Source organism: Guyanagaster necrorhizus (assembly GCF_019112545.1).
Source record: "Guyanagaster necrorhizus MCA 3950 unplaced genomic scaffold BT62scaffold_16, whole genome shotgun sequence".
Classification (NCBI taxonomy): Eukaryota; Fungi; Basidiomycota; class Agaricomycetes; order Agaricales; family Physalacriaceae; genus Guyanagaster; species Guyanagaster necrorhizus.
The window spans coordinates 295140-313870 of NW_025064895.1; the positions used below are offsets into that span (position 1 = coordinate 295140).

At 48.5% G+C, this 18731-nt stretch overlaps 8 protein-coding genes across 8 annotated transcripts; 5 read left to right on the forward strand and 3 right to left on the reverse strand.

The window, feature by feature from the left end:
• Nucleotides 1–46: 46 nt before the first annotated feature.
• On the reverse strand, nt 47–2006 carry BT62DRAFT_933359 (FMN-dependent alpha-hydroxy acid dehydrogenase). The gene is made up of 7 exons (XM_043186539.1): nt 1905–2006; nt 1500–1850; nt 1327–1451; nt 1060–1268; nt 535–1007; nt 307–483; nt 47–259 (listed from the first exon to the last, which is right to left on the reverse strand). Exons 2-7 carry the CDS (start codon nt 1657–1659, stop codon nt 75–77), a joined length of 1329 nt encoding a protein of 442 aa, XP_043038445.1. The 5' UTR covers nt 1660–1850; nt 1905–2006; the 3' UTR covers nt 47–74.
• BT62DRAFT_994966 (amidohydrolase 2) lies at nt 1884–3355 on the forward strand. The gene is made up of 3 exons (XM_043190499.1): nt 1884–2307; nt 2361–2781; nt 2831–3355. Exons 1-3 carry the CDS (start codon nt 2003–2005, stop codon nt 3302–3304), a joined length of 1200 nt encoding a protein of 399 aa, XP_043038446.1. The 5' UTR covers nt 1884–2002; the 3' UTR covers nt 3305–3355.
• Nucleotides 3356–3881: 526 nt separating this feature from the next.
• On the reverse strand, nt 3882–6556 carry BT62DRAFT_1007324 (general substrate transporter; the record flags this gene model as incomplete). The annotated part of the gene is made up of 21 exons (XM_043177334.1): nt 3882–4032; nt 4093–4167; nt 4226–4259; nt 4320–4656; nt 4719–4783; nt 4833–4844; nt 4894–4947; nt 5000–5191; nt 5241–5310; nt 5363–5376; nt 5433–5466; nt 5522–5531; nt 5584–5609; nt 5659–5722; nt 5778–5821; nt 5875–5974; nt 6026–6086; nt 6142–6204; nt 6268–6378; nt 6429–6447; nt 6503–6556. The coding sequence occupies 21 exons, from the start codon at nt 6554–6556 to the stop codon at nt 3882–3884; spliced, it is 1590 nt and encodes a 529-aa protein (XP_043038447.1).
• Nucleotides 6557–7121: 565 nt separating this feature from the next.
• BT62DRAFT_898388 (uncharacterized protein) lies at nt 7122–8305 on the forward strand (the record flags this gene model as incomplete). Its single annotated transcript, XM_043183332.1, has 8 exons — nt 7122–7384; nt 7433–7489; nt 7544–7729; nt 7779–7881; nt 7930–7960; nt 8016–8087; nt 8135–8182; nt 8232–8305. The coding sequence occupies 8 exons, from the start codon at nt 7122–7124 to the stop codon at nt 8303–8305; spliced, it is 834 nt and encodes a 277-aa protein (XP_043038448.1).
• Nucleotides 8306–8425: 120 nt separating this feature from the next.
• On the forward strand, nt 8426–10485 carry BT62DRAFT_933362 (calcium/proton exchanger). The gene is made up of 7 exons (XM_043186540.1): nt 8426–8882; nt 8935–9583; nt 9641–9880; nt 9939–10035; nt 10082–10149; nt 10206–10326; nt 10377–10485. Exons 1-7 carry the CDS (start codon nt 8450–8452, stop codon nt 10440–10442), a joined length of 1674 nt encoding a protein of 557 aa, XP_043038449.1. The 5' UTR covers nt 8426–8449; the 3' UTR covers nt 10443–10485.
• On the reverse strand, nt 10456–11680 carry BT62DRAFT_933363 (ubiquinone biosynthesis O-methyltransferase). The gene is made up of 3 exons (XM_043186541.1): nt 11425–11680; nt 11140–11379; nt 10456–11089 (listed from the first exon to the last, which is right to left on the reverse strand). The coding sequence occupies exons 1-3, from the start codon at nt 11674–11676 to the stop codon at nt 10757–10759; spliced, it is 825 nt and encodes a 274-aa protein (XP_043038450.1). The 5' UTR covers nt 11677–11680; the 3' UTR covers nt 10456–10756.
• Nucleotides 11681–11741: 61 nt separating this feature from the next.
• Nucleotides 11742–15255, forward strand: BT62DRAFT_970117 (copper P-type ATPase CtaA). Its single transcript, XM_043188968.1, has 4 exons — nt 11742–12183; nt 12233–12352; nt 12405–14531; nt 14586–15255. The coding sequence occupies exons 1-4, from the start codon at nt 11995–11997 to the stop codon at nt 15099–15101; spliced, it is 2952 nt and encodes a 983-aa protein (XP_043038451.1). The 5' UTR covers nt 11742–11994; the 3' UTR covers nt 15102–15255.
• A 40-nt stretch (nt 15256–15295) lies between these two features.
• On the forward strand, nt 15296–18274 carry BT62DRAFT_951226 (uncharacterized protein). Its single transcript, XM_043188170.1, has 12 exons — nt 15296–15492; nt 15545–15678; nt 15728–15818; nt 15870–16213; nt 16274–16385; nt 16432–16459; nt 16510–16542; nt 16592–16762; nt 16819–17233; nt 17284–17322; nt 17374–17612; nt 17665–18274. The coding sequence occupies exons 1-12, from the start codon at nt 15318–15320 to the stop codon at nt 17822–17824; spliced, it is 1941 nt and encodes a 646-aa protein (XP_043038452.1). The 5' UTR covers nt 15296–15317; the 3' UTR covers nt 17825–18274.
• Nucleotides 18275–18731: the final 457 nt, after the last annotated feature.

Consider the following 18731-nt stretch of genomic DNA (forward strand, 5'->3'; position numbering starts at 1 on the left):
TCCAATTCCGACATATCATTGGAAACCACGAAATAGATTCATTTCTCGGCCACACCGAATACAGAGTTTAAAGTCTAAGGCGAATAGAAACCCAAGTCCATCTTCTCCATAATTTTATTCTTCTTTCCCCATATTTGACTCAGGTTAGAATACCCGCACAATCCAAGCGTGATTTCAGCTTCACACAGTATGCCACGTACGACTTCTTCAACTCCCTGTTCGCCGCTAATGGCAAGACCGTACATGTAGGGTCGACCCACTGGATAGATTGAGACTTGGACTCAAAAAAAGTCAGAAACCACGTACGTAAGACAGCTTGTGCGCCAAGCGCGATGGCCTTAATTATATCGCTACCTCGCCGTATGCCAGAGTCAAAAAGGACGGTAAACTTTCCCTCAACCTGCGCGGCTTGAATGCGAGGGTCGTCCGTAATCTTCTCTAGTGCAACAAGGGACGGAATAGAGCCATCAATTTGTCGACCGCCTAAGGAAACGTTCAACACACATTGAATATTGCTATGAATTACGTTCTCACCATGGTTAGAGACAACGATTCCATCGCAGCCGACCTCCATTGCCTTGATTGCATCGTCGACAGACAAAATACCTTTCAAAATGAGCGGCCCCTCCCAATGCTTTCTCACAAATGCCAGCTCGTCCCAGGTTCGAAATAGACCAGAATGAATTTGTCTTGACCAATTCCTGCCCAGCATCTTCATCTGGATCTCATGTTCATCCCCTTGTGCTCGTTTCACGTCTAACTCAGCAGGGTCGAATGGGAAAGGAATTCGCTCGTCAGGGCGTGCCTCGAGGCCCTGCGTGCTCATGAATGCGGGGTCGGAGGTTCCGACTTGTATTCCGATACCATGCTTAAAAGGAAGATAGGCTTTATCAAGATCATACGGACGCCAGCCCATATACATGGTGTCCAGAGTCACGATACAAGCTGTGTAACCACCCTTTTTGGCCCGGTCTAGCAAGGACAGAGTAATCTCCTCAGAACGCGGCCTAGTATCGATATTTAGAATCTCTATGCATGCTCTGGAGGCTGAGAACATACCAGTATAATTGATACCAGCGTTGACCTTCTCCGTTGGCTTCAGCGACATCCTCGAGAGAGCGAGTACTAGCGGTGCTGGTAATAAATGGAACGCCGACTTTTGCGGCTGCTCGTGAAGTGGTCACTTCTCCGTCTTTATTCAAGAGACCATGGACGCCGATGGGGGCGAGGAGAAGAGGTGATTTGTAGGTAAGACCGAATAGAGTCGTCTAGCAAGCGCATCGTTCACCTCGGAAGGGATGGCTTATATGAGAGAACTATTCTTACCTCTAGAGTCCGATCAGAGGCATCAACGAGCATTTTAGGAATGAAACACCATTTCTCAAACGCCTTCTTGTTAGCGCGATCTGTTGAGCATGATCCCGCGCTCCCAAAAACGTACAGGAAAGCAGCTGTCAAGACTGAATCGACACCCTTCACACGACAGATAGAGTACATACAGTGATTTGCCATGGTCACCTCTCTTGCTTTGGCCTCTAGCTTGTCTGCATCGTATGATCCAATTGAAGGTGGCCGTCTGCTGTCATAGACAACATTCATATATGATGACCATGATTCGGAAGGGTCCTGGTCGGTTTCGAGAGCGGCCTTGAAAGACATAACGTTTTGATGTGGGTAAGCAAGACAAGAGATAATAATGATTCAGTAAAGGATGTTGAGCCGTTATCTCAGGCATTGTATATTTCCTATCATAATCAAGTGCGAACGACGTCGGCCCTTCGAATAGACGATAAACAAAAGGAGGTAAGGTTCGCCGCGTCCAAGTACAGGTACATGTTAGGAATATTGATCTATGACACCAAAAGTTCAAAATCGACTGCGATGACAAGGGATAAATGATCTACCTCTGGGATCCAGTCCTGCCAGTGGATGAGGAGGTGACGGAGCAAGGTCGGACCGGACGGATCCGCGGAGCTGACAGGGACAACACGCTAATTTCACGATGATAGGATTAGGGAAACTCAGAATGAGCGTCCCACTAGGATTTTCCCACCGTTTCTCATTTTCATCCATGTCTTTGAAACCTCTCGTCGACGTGCATACTCATGTATACCTTCCAAGATACGCTGCATGGCTTCGGTCGCGTTCAGTTGCGCCCAAAATCATGTCAGCCGAGGGGGGAGAGGAGCGACTTTTGATTCTGGAGAACGAACCTAGCGGTGGAAGGCCCGTAGGGCCCCAGTACTGGGACCGCAAAGAGAAGCTCAGGTTCATGGATCTGCACGGCATCGATATATCTTTTGTGAGGTACGTTTACTTTTCATTACATGTTTGCTTAAAGACTAATTTTGTCCGTATAGCACAGCTAATCCTTGGCTCGACTTCCTCTCCGCTGCCGATGCGCATGAACTTACGTTGGGGCTCAATAATGATCTTGAAGAATACTGCTCAACTGGGCCATCGTACTCGGATTCCGTTTTGAAGAGATTATACGGACTCGGCTTGCTTCCATTGGTTCCCGGCATCACCGTCGAAGCAATTGTCGAAGCAGTGAACCAGATAGCTGCTGCACCTCATTTGAAAGGGCTGATAATGGGCACTAAGGGTATCGGTAAAGGGTTGGATGATGAAGCGCTGGATCCTGTTTGGCAAGCCATCGAAGCCGCCAGTTTGGTTGTCTTCCTCCATCCCCATTATGGCGTAGACAGCAATGCGTGGGGTGACAAAGATAACGGACACGTTCTGCCATTGGCCTTGGGCTTCCCTTTCGAGACTGCTACCGTGGGTAAAATCACCGTGTGTTCTAGCTAGTTCGCTGATGTGTTTTTAGGCAACAGCTCGTTTAATCTTGTCAGGCGTATTTGACAGATTCCCATCGCTTCGGATCCTTCTTGCCCATTCTGGTGGAGCACTTCCTCAGCTATCCTCCCGCTTGGCTTCGTGTATCGATCACGACCCCGTTGTCGCTTCTCGTCTCAAGCACGACGCGCGCTTCTACCTTGGTAAATTATACTTTGATGCGGTCGCTTATGGTCCAGAAGAGCTTGGTTTTGTCAGTGAGGTAGTTTCACGATCAAAACGATTCGAGACAGGAAGTACGATAAAAGGGGAGGCAGACAGAAGAGAGGGAAGTCAGAGGATGCTCTTTGGTACTGATCACCCATTCTTTCCTCCTCTCACGTCGACCGAGAAATGGAAGAGCGTTGTGGAGAATCTGGAAGCCATCGCCTCCGTACCTGGTTGGGGAGAGTCGGAAAAGGATGGCGTACGGGGTGGAAACGCGTTATCATTATTCGGATTATAGATGTAACACCTGCGTAGTAGGAAGAAAAATAATGGAAACAGGTTTTGGGAGACTTCGAGCGCACCAAAAGGGATCCGAGATTGCCGAAATAGATGGTTTATGACGAAGTCAAAGTCGCTTTCTTCTCTCGTGCGAAACACGTCGCGGCCAAGCTCTATGAAAACGACTGTAAACCCATAATGCTTATGAGAGGCTCCTTGACCACCTTAATACCTCGTCCCAGGGTCCCCCACTGTCCTTATTGAACTTAACCTTCACGAAGCTTTGGGTCCAACAACGGGACATCAAGTTCTCTGATTTTTCCTTACGTCGCTCAAGTCCTACATAAACGTCATTATCAAATGAGCTCAGACCAAAGTTTTGATCTTTTGCAGTTAGTTTAACATTTAGTCGACGGTGCACTTCCACTTTGGTTGAACCTGAATCAGTCGAAAGGTGTTTGATCCTGCGATTCAAGCTTGACTAAAGCCGAGAGATTCCAAATCGAGTTCATCCATTGCGTCTATCATTACTACTTGGCTCGTACGCTTCCAATTAAGCGGGCATACCCTCGTAAATATATAACATAATTCATCTATCAAGATTCAGACTTGCGCTCCAACGAATTCTCTTCGTCGGAAATACCCTTGACGTGAACCGAAGCGTCGCCTTTACCGCTATACTCAATAGCTGCAAGCTCAGGATGAAGAGTAACTTCTAGCGGTTTTCCATCGAAGAGTTGACCGATTCTGAGATGATACCGTCGTCAGACATACGAGCAGTCAAAGAGGCAAAAATGGAGCACTGACTCTTCAAGGGTGTGGCCTTTGGTTTCAACAATGAAGAAGTATATGCAAACTCCGGTGACGCAGAGGACCGCAGTGCTAAGGAGATCAAAGGGATCAACAAAACAAAACCCAGATATAGAGTTCTCGCACTTACTAGAATGTATACCACTTATATCCAATGTTAGTCACTGTCAGAAAAGAGACGCTGTTAACACTGATAACAACGAAAGAAAGTAAAAGCAACGCACTGGCAACCGGGTTTGTATATGCACTAAAGACTGATAAACATTTCGCAGTTATTGCCCACACCATCATGCCCTTGCCACGCATTGAATAGTGGAGGACTTCAGCAGGGTAACTGAAGAAAATAGGACCGCAAGAAATGAAGAAAGCACCGTTGTACAACCAGACGAAGACCACAGCTCCAATACCGGCCCCCTTATTTTTGGTCTTAGTGTACTCGGCGGTGCATACGGTAAGACCGATGTTAGCAAGGAGAACGCAAACCCATGTCCCCATGAGCTGAGGTCGACGCTTTATGCGCTGGGTGAGCCAAAGACCAAATAAGGCCATAAGGAAAGTATACTGGGGAGGAGGACATCGACGTCAGTGACACTACTAGGTCCAACTGGACTAATAGTACTGACCGATGTCAGCCCAGCGTTGATACCAGTTACTGTGACTGTGTTCGTGATTCCGACGAGCTTAAGAACTAAGTGCTGTTTAGCGGAGCAAGCGAATATTTAATCATTGGCACGTACTCGCGGTGTAATCTAACATTATGTCAGAATCAAACTGAAAGACAGAACCAATAATACTCACAATAGCTGATGATGGCGGTTCCACTCAAATTTTGGCAGATTGCGATCAATATAACTGGTATAAATGTGAGTCACTGGCTGGTACGGATGAAAACAATGACACCTACCACAGCCAAGGCGATGACGACTGCTCCTGCTACCGAGAATTGCTTTCCATGTGTCCTGTTTCGTCTCCTTCTCCATACGGAGCGCTTCCAAAATTTCCGAATACTCGAACGCAACCAGTTCATCGTCGGCCTTGCCATTCGCGTGATACTTGACTAAGTAGGCTTTGGCCTCCTCCTCACGGCCATTCTTGACTATCATTGGTTTAGCACGACGAATCAGAGTTGACTTGAGTAAACTCACTCAACCAACGAGGAGACTCAGGAACGAATGTGATGAGGATAATCATGATCAAGGCTGGGCCGATGTGGAGCTGTACCATCGTCTTAATGGGTGTATCTTGCGTTATCGAAGAAAATAATCACCAAATAAGGAATTCCTGAAAGATATTAGGTTAGTTGTTTTCGCTCGAGGAGGTCGTCGTAAACGACTCACTCCATGCCCAGTTGTTCGTGAGATGACTGCATCCCTAATGAACAACTTCAGTCAGCCGTGAAATATCCATACATGTAGAACGAACGAACAAAGTTGACCCTGCATCATGCTGGTCAGTCAACAGCAAAGTTGGTACAATAAATGAACCCACCAAGCTGCCGTAAAGTTACCTATGATCTAAGCGTCTTGTCAGGACTCTACCATGAACGATATACGATGTACTAACAAATGCGACATCGAAGAAGCCGGCCATCCACGTTCTGTGCTTCGGATGGGGAAGTTCCTGAAGCCTGCGTACAGTAGAATCCTGTCAGTGGAAGTCTTGACGAGAACGATAGATCCTACATGATCGGAGAGCACATGAGTGCGAAAGCAAGACCTGAGCCGATCTAAAATGACTTTAGCAAGGCGTGTTACAGCACACGAGATTGAATATACGTACAACAATCCGTGACATGAGGAACATGGCATATGCATTTGTGCCTCCTGAGCCAGCTGCGGCACCGATGGCGGTACCTATAAGATTGGTAACGGAGGAGTACCTAGGTGAACGAGCATTAATGCGATTTCAACTTCCATGTGATTGAACTCACCGAATGCACCACTTGCGCCCCCAGCGATCGGCAATGAAAGCGGCAAATGGAGCGGTGCATACTGTGATGAGATGTGATTAGTAATGGACATGAGAAGAGGAAACTGGACGGCTTACATCCAGACAAATATAGGGCAGCATTCAACAAACCGATCCGATGAGAGTCGGGTTCTCCAAGAGCTTCGTAACAAGAGGTCAATATACTATCCTTTGGTCAAGAGTTATTCGAAAAAAAACACACACTTTTCAACCAAGGCTTCATGGACTGGAAACTACTGACAAGAGAACCGTCGTAGCCATTCAAAAACTGAGCCACGAAGATGGTTCCGAGCAGTAGGTTCAGTTTTCGAAGCCCTAAATAAGCGTTAGGACGACTTAGTCCTGCTCAGTACATGGAATCTTACCGTCGTTTGCCCACCAGGACTAATGAGGTCAACATCATTAGAGCGATATCAAGAGTGGCTCGTCACTGACGCACCAGGTGGGAATCATAATTGGGGATGCTTCGAAAGGCTTCGGTACCAGCCAACATGGTGTGCAACAAGCGACGATGGAAGTCGGATTATTGACGGACAAGGGGAAAGTCGAGGGAACCACGACCAAATGCGACGCCTTTATGTACAACTTCCATCAGGAACGAGAGATACGAACTTAATCAGCAGACCAAAGGAAAAAATAATAATAATAACTGATAGAGTAATGGAAGGGCTGCGGTGTAGTAAAAACCCCTAGGCGTCATGTCCAGAGCAGATATCGTGGAGCGAGCCAGCGCTTGCTAGTACTATGCTGAGAGACTGCTTGGAGCGATACAATTGTCACGTGATCCCGATATACCGAAAATCGAACTAATTTTTTTCAGGGAAGATAACGGTCCGCGATCCGCGCCCGTCTGACTCTGGCCTCGGCAATTCAACGAGGCTACGAATCCTTTTATGACCCTTATCAGCTCCGTCCGAGGAGACGGACATACCTCACAGCCACTGTTATCATCTCCTGACCCTGTGTACCTTGCTCGCGATAAATTATTGCGGGCAGGGTCGTGCCCACCAGGACAATCCCAGATAATCCCCCACACCTTCGCCGCGTCCACCATAATAATGGCTACCACTCCTTTCTATAGAGAGCTCAACTTTGCCTCTGATAAATCGGCCCCTGGTGCATTCGAGTTTCCGTTCGTGACATGCGTGTCGTCTGGAGAGCCTTTACATCTGAAGCCACATAAAGTTCAGCTCCATGATCTACGCAAGGAGGATCAGCGGCCGTCGTTGGATGTCGAAGGCTTTACTTGGCAAACGGTACCGTTCGAAGGTTTGAATGGAGAGGAGGGATGGGAAGAACGCTATATGCAAGAGACCTGCGAGTAAGTAGTCCATCTTTGTATGTTGAGTCAGAGAATTGAACCACGTAGATGGTTGAAAAAGCATGCCGGCGCGAAAGATTGCAAAGCAATAAACTACCAGATCAGGTTTGCGTATTCTCGGTTCCGTCGTTGTATTTCCACTCAGAAATAGTTAAAAAGACGTAGAGCTGCAGACGGACTGTCTCATCAAGAAGCAAACTATGCGCAGGATTCTGATCAAGTTCTCTCGAAACAACCTGTACCGGCCGTTCATGTTGATATTAACAGGGAGCGGGCGCGTGTACGATGTCTGACTCCATACGAAGAGGACCCTTTAGCTGTAAAGGCGGAGAGAGTCGCAATTATGTGAGTCTGCTATAGTCATTTCGTGGTAAATACTAACATTTTTGCAAAGTAATGTATGGCGGCCGCTTCATGGGCCGGTGATGGATGCGCCGCTTGCAGTGTGTGATGCTCGCACGTTCGACCCCAAAGACATGACCCATACAACCGACAAAGTGGGTATTTGTCTCGGAGCTCAATTTCGTTCGTCTGATCCTATACAGTACGGCGGTGGATATTTTATCAAACATAATGGTTCAAGTTGCCGTTTGTATCCTGGATCCCTGTTAGTGACTTGTGACTTTTTCAGCGAATATGAAGTGGATGTACATCCGCGACCAGATGCCAGATGAGATCCTTGTCTTTCGGCAATTCGACAGCAGTAAGGACGAGATTCATCTGTTGAGCTGAACTTACTGTATTCATCAGCTTTGATTCCTACCGCTGGAGACGCAGCATGCGTTGCGCACACGGCTTGTATGTGAATTCAGTTTTCTCGAAGATTTAGCACTAAAAATACGTCTAGTCATTGACGAGGAGCGAAAGAACCTAGGAGTACCTCGCCAAAGCATCGAACTGCGCTGCGCTCTTGTATATTAAAATATGAGCTAGCAATCAGAAGAAATTTTTGAACAGGAGTTCTTGGCTTGGCGCGTACGGAGTTCGAAATTCTGCGTATCTACTTCAAGCTCCGACTAAATTATCCGCTCTTAAGGCAGGCCGGTGTACTCCTAAAATATAGTAATGTCTACTGCTCCCAACGTAGGAGGCTCTAATGTTTTAGAAAAAGTATTTTGCTCCTCACCAGCGCCCACTGAAGTTCCCCCTCCCTCTGGAAATGGGCTGCGCCACTCTCGCACACTGTCCTCCTCCTCCTCGTCGCGCATTACGGAGCGACCACCCCCATTCTCTAGGAAATTAACCCGCGCGCTGTTTGTTCGACCTTCGGAAACAAGGGGTCCAGTTCCCGGACATTTACAGAGCATAAAGTCAGCCTTGACTTACAGCTGGGTCAATGTACTCTTTGTCTTTAATCCGATCGCATGGGCTTTACATTATACCCGTCAGGCAGACGGTGCTGTCTTTGCCATGGCCCTTTTGGGTGTGGTACCTTTGGCTAGTATGCTTGGCCACGGCACAGAAACTATAGCCCTTTACACAGGCGACGCCCTTGGTGGTGGGTTTTCTTACACTTCGCCGCAATAGCAAGAACTTAACTCTTAATCAAGGTCTCATTAATGCATCCCTGGGAAATGCCACAGAGTTCATTATTGCTATCCTTCTGCTCGTGAAATGCGAAATTCGTGTCGTCCAGGCTTCGCTACTTGGAGGTCTTCTTTCTAATCTGCTTCTCGTAACTGGAATGGCCTTCATTGTGGGAGGTATTCGTTTCTCCCAGCAGCAGTTCCAACAGACAGCTGCGCAGCTCAATACCTCCTTGCTTACCTTGGCGGCAATCGCCCTTGTTATTCCCACCTGTTTTGCATTTGCGATCGAGCACGCCTCTGGAGAAGAAACTGAGCGGGATGTCATCCTTGAAATGTCTCGTGGCAGTGCGCTCATCCTCATTTTCATTTACGTGAGCTATATGGTCTTCCAGCTCTACAGCCATTCATACTTGTATAACCCTGATAACGATGTCCTCAATGACGTCCATTCGACCGTGTCTAGTGTGCGATCCGCTCCAGCAGCATCGATCCAACCTGCTATGCATATTCTCAGCGATGACTTTTCTCGTCCTCCGCGAGTAAACAGGTCTCAAAGTCTCGCCACGAGCTTTGGCAGCCGGACATTTTTGGGATACGGCGCGAAACTAGTAGGAAGACGGTCACTCCCTGTACATCTCAGCAGCGTGGGTGAGAAAGAAGAGGAGATTCGGTAAGGCCTCTCTCCTCTGTCTACTGTCATTCAAATTCACTGACCAAGAGTCGATAGCGATCAACTCTCTGCACAAAGGGGGCATCAAGACCTCGAAGCAGCCGGCCTTGCAGGAGACACTAATAGCGAGAATGAATTGGACACGCCAGAGATGAACCTTACTGTCACAATTGCCGTCTTGATTGGTGCTACTGGCCTCACGTATCTGACAGCGGAGGCCCTCACTGATTCATTGGAAGGGATCGGTCAAAATGGAAGTGTCAGTACTGAATGGTTGGGTTTGATTCTGTTAGCTATGTGGGTCTTATTCACTACAATTCATGGACGGCCATCTTATAACCCTTTTCTATCGCAGTGTGGGTAACGCGGCAGAGCATGTGACCGCTGTCTTCGTTGCGTATCGCAATAAGATTGACTTGGCGCTCGCTGTATCCGTAGGATCGTGTATTCAGGTAAGTAATTTTTAGTCGATAAACCATATCTCACGTTTACATACAGGTATCTCTTTTTGTCATCCCCCTACTGGTATTGATTGGTTGGATGGCAAATAAACCACTCTCGTTGTTGTACGTGATTAACCCAGTTTCATGTGTACAGCTTTTTTGAACTACCTGCCATTTAGATTTGATCCTCTTGAAGTTGTTACTCTGTTCCTCTCCGTTCTTCTCATACGGTTTGCCACGGAAGACAGACGTACGCATTATATGAGTGGAATTCTTTTGTTTGGGACCTACGTATTGATTGTGAGTGCTGTCCTTGAATCTACCCTTGCTATGCTGCTAACATCCGCCAGGCATTTTCGTTTTGGTTTTACCCCCAAAATGGTACTAGCGCGGGAAACCTTTTCTCAGAGTGCTAACATCAGACCTAGCTAGTTGTATGAATAGAATAGAATACCGGCCCCACCTACTAGAATGATACCAGCTATCTTTCTAACTGTTGACATCTTGTGGCATTTCACGAGTCATAGAGCGAACAGAGGGTGTGAGTGAAAAACATCCAGTTCGGACTGTCTTTTGCATTCATGAGAATGTTGTAGTGGCATATGCCATCTAGGATACAGACAAGTTTCACACAGGGTGTGACCTCAGCACTTTCCACTTTCCATGGCCCAAAGCCAGGGCCGCCTACCGCATGCTCGTGGGAATTATGTGATCACGGCAAACTCAATTATTATTCGGCAGGCTTCCTAACCCAGAACATGTAGTTGCATTCCGTCGCGGCCCACGCATCTCTGGGGGCCAGATTCCAGCTGGACGAGAGGGGGTTGTACACTATGCCTCGCACTTCGGCTTCGGTCCTTGTTGGCTGGGCAGCCGACGGTGCTATCCATGGACATGACCCGTAGGACTGGAAGAACTCGACAAGCTCGGAAGGTTTTATGAATTTAGAGTATGTGTGTGTTCCGGGAGCTACCCGTCGCAAAACATTCTCAGCCATCATGATAGTGAGGAAATAGGCCAGCGGTGTCCTGGAGATTGTGGAAAGGAAGAGATGGCCAGATGGCTAGAGACATTTCAGGATCAAGTTGATGTAAGATTCGGACAGTCTCAGACCTTGAGAAGCTGAGCACATGTGGATAGGAAGAGAGCCGGATTGTCAACATGCTCGAGGACCTCCATCGAGCACACGACGTCGTATCGCCTAGACTGCGAGAGCAAAGACTCTGCTGATGTATGCATATAGGACAGATTTTCGGACAATCTTGAGTCTGTCGATGCATGATGTTTGGCTATCTCAATATTGGGTTCGGACGCGTCAATGCCGACGGTACGAGCACCCAGTCGAGCTAGACTCTGCGACAGGTAAGATGGTAATCTTGTAGTAAAACCCAAATATACCTCAGACAGTAATCCACCCCCACAGCCGACGTCCAGTACTTGGAGGCCCTTTAGGATGTTTTGCGATACAGTCTCATCTTCATCACACGCTGTTTCAAGAAGTTTCTGCCGGATGAACTGCATTCGGACAGGGTTCATCTGATGCAGAAAGGCAAACTCGCCACGTTCATCCCACCATTGCGAAGAAAGACGCGAAAAGAAAGAGATTTCTGCAGCGTTGACTGTTGAACGCAGGAGACGCGATGGTAGCATGGACGAAAACGGAATATTATCTGGGAATTTTGGAACTTTTGAGGATAAATCACGCCGGAAATGGCTCACCGGATCATTAGTCAGCAGGGCAACTCGGCCGAAATCTGCGGCATTTTGGCACATTATGTCACTTTCTGCATTCACTCAAGAGGCTCAGTCATCTAGCGCAGGGCGCATTCCGACAGGCTCCTTGACTTCCAGTTCCCATCATTTCTTCTCTATCCGGTCCATTCATCCCATCGGTGCGAATTTCGCATACATTTCCACGTATACACTACCCTATTCGCAAGCTACTATATCACGGGAGGGACCCACAGGATGGCCAATTTCCTCACCAATATTTGGGCACGGTCCCCTCTAAGCTCGTCATTTGGCTCTGTTGAACTGCCAATGGGCTCATCGGAACCACTCATGGTCAACGCCGGCAAGGAGCTTGATCTTGAGGCCCCAGCGTCTGAAAAGTGCGAGGTCAGAATCGAGGGAATGACCTGCGGAGCGTGTGTAGAGGTGAGCGCGCTGAACTGGCTAGTATCAGGGAAACTAAACAACTTCTCAGTCCATCGAAAGGATGCTACGGCCTCAGGAAGGAATTCGGTTGGTCAAGGTGGCATTACTGTCGGAACGCGGGGTGGTTGAGTACGACCCCTCCCACTGGAATCCAGAGAAGATCGTCAGTGTAAGTATACTTGCTTCAGTTAATGTGCAGATCTTATATTCATGTTACCTAGGAAATCGAAGACATAGGCTTCGGTGCTACTATCATACCGCCATCACGAGAAGACTCGATAGTCCTTCGTGTATATGGCATGACCTGCGCGTCCTGCACGAACACCGTCGAGTCCGGTCTGTCATCGGTCCCTGGTATATTGAGTGTATCAGCGTCCCTTGCCACTAACACCGTTACGATTCAGTTTGACCGGTCGTTCATCGGACCTCGGGAGATGGTGGAGCGCATAGAAGGCATGGGTTTTGATGCCATGGTGTCTGACCAAAGCGATGCGACCCAAGTGCAGTCGCTTCAGAGGACCAAAGAGGTCCTTGAATGGCGGTCACGATTCCTGTGGTCTGCCGCGTTCGCTATCCCGGTTTTCATCATCTCCAAGATATGTCGTCTCTTCCCACCGTTGAGGATGTTCCTTTCCATGCACCTGTGCACCGGGATTCACTTAGAAGATGTTATCCTTCTCGTACTCACTACTCCCGCGCAGTTTTGGGTGGGTGCTATATTTCACCGTAACGCATTCAAGTCCCTGAAACACGGAACTGCCACTATGGATGTATTGGTTATGCTGGGTACTTCGGCCGCTTATTTTTATTCTGTTGGAGCCATGTTCTTTGCGCTCTTCAATGATACGCCAGACTTCCACCCCATGTTATTTTTCGATACCAGCACAATGCTGATTATGTTCGTGTCCCTTGGCCGCTATCTGGAGAATAAGGCCAAGGGACGTACAAGCGCTGCTCTCACGGATCTGATGGCCCTCGCTCCTTCGATGGCCATGATCTACACAGATGCACCGGCATGTACACAGGAAAAGAAAGTGCCCACTGAACTCGTTGAGGTCGGCGATACTGTGAAACTGGTTCCCGGCGAAAAAATTCCTGCTGATGGTACCGTTTTGCGAGGATCGTCCAGTGTGGATGAGAGTGCTATCACCGGTGAAGCGGTTCCTGTCATTAAACAGGTGGGAGACACGGTTATCGGAGGCACAGTCAATGGGCTGGGTGCGTTCGATATGATCGTTACGCGTGCAGGCAAAGATACCGCTCTATCCCAAATTGTTCGTCTGGTTGAGGAGGCACAAACGTCCAAAGCTCCCATTCAAGCTTTTGCAGACAAAGTCGCTGGGTATTTTGTTCCGACGGTGATCTCGCTTGGGGTGGTGACATTCGTGATTTGGATGATCTTGTCTCATGTTGTCAATGATGAGAACCTACCGATGATGTTCCACCGACACGGAGCCAGCAAATTCGCGATATGCCTGCAGATGTGCATTAGTGTCATCGTTATTGCATGTCCATGTGCGCTCGGCCTCAGTACGCCTACTGCAATCATGGTGGGAACTGGGATGGGGGCGAAGAATGGGATTCTGATCAAGGGTGGACGAGCGCTAGAAGCAAGCAAATCCATCAAGAGAGTCGTTTTGGATAAGACGGGGACCGTTACATTCGGCAAGCTAAACGTTGCTGGACTGTGGTGGGTTCCCGGACACCAGAATGAAGAGTCATATGGAGGCGGCTCACAGCTGACCGGCAAGTGTGCGGATGGATTAACTGAGAGGAGAGATGCTCTTGCGATGGTAGCTGCAACGGAGGCGCTCTCCGAGCATCCTCTTGCCAAGGCGATAGCGACATTCGGTAAAGAGCTTTTGCGAGATCAATCACTCCCTGAAGTCGTGGTGGATCAGTTCGAGAGCGTTACTGGAGCAGGCGTTAAGGCTGTTCTTGCGTGCCATGGAGAACGGTATACGTTACTCGTTGGTAATACGCGCTTCGTTACCATGGCTGATGAAGGAATGCCGTCGTCGGTTTGGGACTTCGAGAACCAGGAGACCGAACAGGGCAGGACTGTCATCTATGTGTCGATACAGAAAGGGTCTTCGCGGAAGTCGACACCCATTCTAGCGGTCTCCTTGTCGGATGCTCCAAAGGGTTCGAGTAAACAAGCGATTTGGGCGTTGCAGCAGATGGGCATTGAAGTGAACATGATGACTGGTGATGGGAAAGCTACTGCGTTTGCCATCGCAAAGCAGGTGGGTATCAAGCAAGAGGGTGTTTGGGCAGGAGTTTCTCCGGGAGGCAAAGCGACGTTAATTACCGAGTTGATTGAGAAGCATGGCGACGGTGTCGCAATGGTGGGTATTTTGAACATGTATTATTACTTGTTTGAAGCGCTGATCTTCTTGCAGGTCGGAGACGGTATCAATGACTCTCCTGCTCTTGTTGCGGCCACTGTGGGAATTGCTTTGTCCTCTGGAACATCGGTAGCGATCGAGGCGGCTGATATCGTCCTGATGCGTTCTGACCTTCTTGACGTTGTCGCGGCCCTTCATCTGTCTCGGAAGATATTTGCTGTGATACGACGCAATCTCATATGGGCGTGTATTTATAACGTCCTGGGCGTCCCGCTCGCGATGGGCGTGCTTTTGCCGTTTGGACTGTACATGCCACCAATGCTTGCAGGGGCGGCGATGGCGTTTTCGAGTGTTAGCGTTGTCACTAGTTCGTTGACGCTCAAGTGGTGGCGCCGACCCAAAGACAGTGTTATGCCTGGTGAAGCGGTGCCAGAGGCTAGCGAGTTCTTGAATAGTGCGATGAGTGTTTTCGCCGATAGGTGGGATATCCTGAGAGGAGGTAGAAATAGAGATGGATATCGTCAGCTGCCAGTGGAGATGAGCACGTCGGGCACTTCGTATTCGGTGTGAGGTGTGTTGCTGTCGTCGCTTTCGCTTTCTCATCTATGCTGATCTTTGAATAACGTTTGTCCAAGCAATTCGAATGTACTGTCTGTCTTTGTAAATTATACTGTAACATACCTAATGTATTACCGTCCTCTGCTATAAAACGCTGTTCCTTCGCTATACGTCATTTCAGGATTGCGCAAGGACTGTACAGCCACCGACTCTTGTCCATCAAGCGTGATGTTCAATTCGCCTCGACCTGCTCAACGGTACAGCTCGTCCAACAATTTTGGGGGCAGCTTTGTAGACGAGAACCCTCTTTCTGGCTCTGCATACGATGGTCTCGATCCATGGAGTACTGCGCCCAGTCCTTCACCTCCAGTGCCCTCGACAACTGTCTTTAGTTCCGTCATCGGTAAGGAACGCCATGCTTTTGTTGGACGTGCTGGATGGATTGTTCTCTCTAGCGGATGCTACGGTGCCGTCAATATACGATAGGGCGTTTGCGTCCGTCGACCCGACGAATAGCGGTGAAACATCGGTAAACTCGCTGTCGAGGGTGCTTTCCACGTCATCGTTGCCGGCGGGAATTATTGATAGGGTACGGGGATCATATTTGGGCGAGAATTTCGGCCTGAGATGACTCGTAGATTGTCAACCTGGTCAGCACTCGACCACGCGTATCTAAGCTCGAATTCTTCGTTGCACTGGCTCTTGTTGCGCTTGCACAGGCGGGTAAAGGTGTGTTTGATATAACTTGCTATTCATGGTAGACTTGACGATTATCTGTAGATGTGAGCATCGAGCAAGTCGCTGCCTTGTCATCACAGAATACGCTTCCCGAGCCGAGTCTCGACTTGGACACTCTTCAGCCTTCCGCTTTTGGACCCGTGTCTAATTTCAGACAGAATACTATCACTGCTGATGATCCGTGGAAAATTGGTGGGGGAATGGTCACTGGGCCGTCAAATATGGGTGGTTTCGATTCGGCCCGTACGAACGGTGCTCCATCGACGCTTGCAGGGTCGGGGCTACCGAAGGAATGGTGGAAAAGGCAGGACAGCGTGACGGTGACAATTCTTGGACAGCAAGGATTCATATTAAATCGATACATGGTCTATCAAGTATCTTCGGATGTGCGTTTCCTTATTCACGCCTATGGACCACCCCTTTTCTGACATCAAGCTTTATGGCAGCGCGGTCCGGCAGTCGCGAGACGATACTCGGAGTTTGTGTTCCTTTGGGATGTTCTGACGCGAAGATATCCATTTCGCCTTTTCCCAGCTTTGCCACCTAAACGAATAGGCCGTGCGTAGCACTTGTCTTGTTATGTCGTTTATTGATCGTGTTTCAGCTGATGAGTACTTTTTGGAACAAAGAAGGTACGGAGTTGCGGGACGCTGACAGTACTTTACTTACTCTTTCCACCCAGACGAGGATTGGCGAGGTCCTTGAACTACGTGATGTATGCGTCTCCTCCTCATCTGTCTTGTTTTTGGTAATCACTTCCTAAGAAACCATCCCATCATCAAAGAGGACGGCGTTCTAGCCGTATTCTTGACAGAACCTTCGTTAGAGGAATGGCGAAAACACAACTCTATGGTTCTAGACGAAGAGTCCGCAAGTAAACGCGTCGACAAGGTGGAGGAAATGGCCATTCCGAGTGATTTAGAAGACAAGATTGCGTATGTGTGTTTTTTGTCTTGACGTCGTTCCCCGAGCCTTGTTCACGTTTTGATAGGATTGTACGTGGCAAGGTCAACCCTCTTATTGATCAATGGCAAAGGATATGTATATTGGCGGAGAGGATAATAAAGAGACGCGAAGCAGCAGCGGTACGGATGTCCGCGTTTCGACGTACCTATCACTCGGCTCACTCGGCTTTGCCGTTTTCTTCTTCTGCGCCTGTTTCGCGAACATCGTCTTCGAACCGCTCTGTTAATTCTTGGCTTACGACAACCTTTTCACTGCAACCGGCATTTGATGATACACAACAGGGCGATCTGGCGCGATTGATGAACACTGTACGGGCTGTTGTGGAGGTGAACGAGAGTTGTTGGAGGGGGGATGAGTGCGACTTGTCTAGTGGGGTGAAGGCAGGGCTTGAACAAGCTGCTGCACATTTTCAGAGACACTCAGAACTTTCCGAGTTGAGGGTGTGAAGCGCTTCTATTTGGTCTGTTCTATCGGCTAACGAGGTTCTTAGACACGAGTATTGTTTGATACGACCCTGGAAGCGCTTAAGGTGCATAAACATTTTATGCTTGCCTTTTTCTTGTGATAATCGCTGTTGTAGTCGCAACGCGATTTATATATCGCCGTACGCGATCTACTGATTCGACATGACAGACTGTCTATTGATCAAGTTGAGAGGCTGAAAAAACGGGTCGAGGCGAACTCGTTGAAGATGGAAGGTGTGCGGTCTGCACAGAAAGATGCATGGAGGGAGGAAGTTGATAGGATAAGTGGGCTTATCGAGAAGGATCAAGCTACCATAGCGGCTCAGTTGAACCGGAGGGTGTTTATGCGTGCTTGGTGAGTGTGCCCTTGTTCTTCCGTTCGAATGGCGTAGGTTTGATGGGGAAAGCATGTGGCACGAGCTGCGCGCCGTGTTGCATAACAGGGAAAATACGTTAGTGACCTTGTTGGTGCAAAACTTCGCAAGAGAAGAACAGGAGTTTACGGAGAGCGTGTTGGGAAACTGGGTGTCCCTTGGCGAAGGGGTGGAAGGGATGCCGTTTGAGTGAGCATCGTGATTTCTAACATTGGATCTACTTGGAATACCCGACACTTTATGGACCACGTTCACCTTCTACCCTGTTATTGACTATCCTGAGCGGGCGACGCGCCGTCGGAAGCGGCGGGATTTGGGCGGTGATAAGATTGGATTGGTGGAATGAGTCATCTCTGTTTCAAAAGGGTTGAACTGCTGCGGTGGGAAAAATGTTGGTTCCTTGTTGCGTCACATCAGATAAATGAGTGCCAAATAGACCGAGATAGACGATTCCATCGATTCCAGGATTTTTTCTGACTTGGTTGCGTCTCGGCCTTGAATTTTACGTACCTGTCTTTGGCGTCTTGGGGCTCCCTTTTTCTTCTTGCTCGCCTTGAATTTCGCTCAGGCCCCGCTCCGTCAAATGCCCACTGTGTACTGTCCGACCAGCGGCGACGTTCCTATAAATGATCCTCACCTCCTCCGGGAGATGATCCGCCGAAAACGGTTTCCAAATTTGTTGTGTTGACTGAGTTCGTTGTAGAAGTAATCAGCTGGATATGAATTTTAATCTCCAAGTGATTGCTTCGAAGGATACAAGAATTCACCGAATCGAATTGGTGCCGTGGTTTGTGATTAAATATACCGCAGGGAAATTTGTTTTTGGTAGACGCGTTAGGTCACCTAAGCTTTTTGCGGAGACATTCCGACATACGGTGGGGGAAGTTTGGTATGTATTTAATCTCGTTGAATGAAAATAAGATGGATGCTTCATGCATTTTCATGTGGGCTCAGATGTACTTCGTCCGGCTTATAATTAGTGGCCAGGGACGCATGGGGGAAATCAAATAGCGGGTGTAGCAAGGTGCAGCAGTACGAGAACGTTGACTGTGCGTGTGGTCGTCACAGTCACGTGCTACCAAATTGGGCCAAGTGACTGC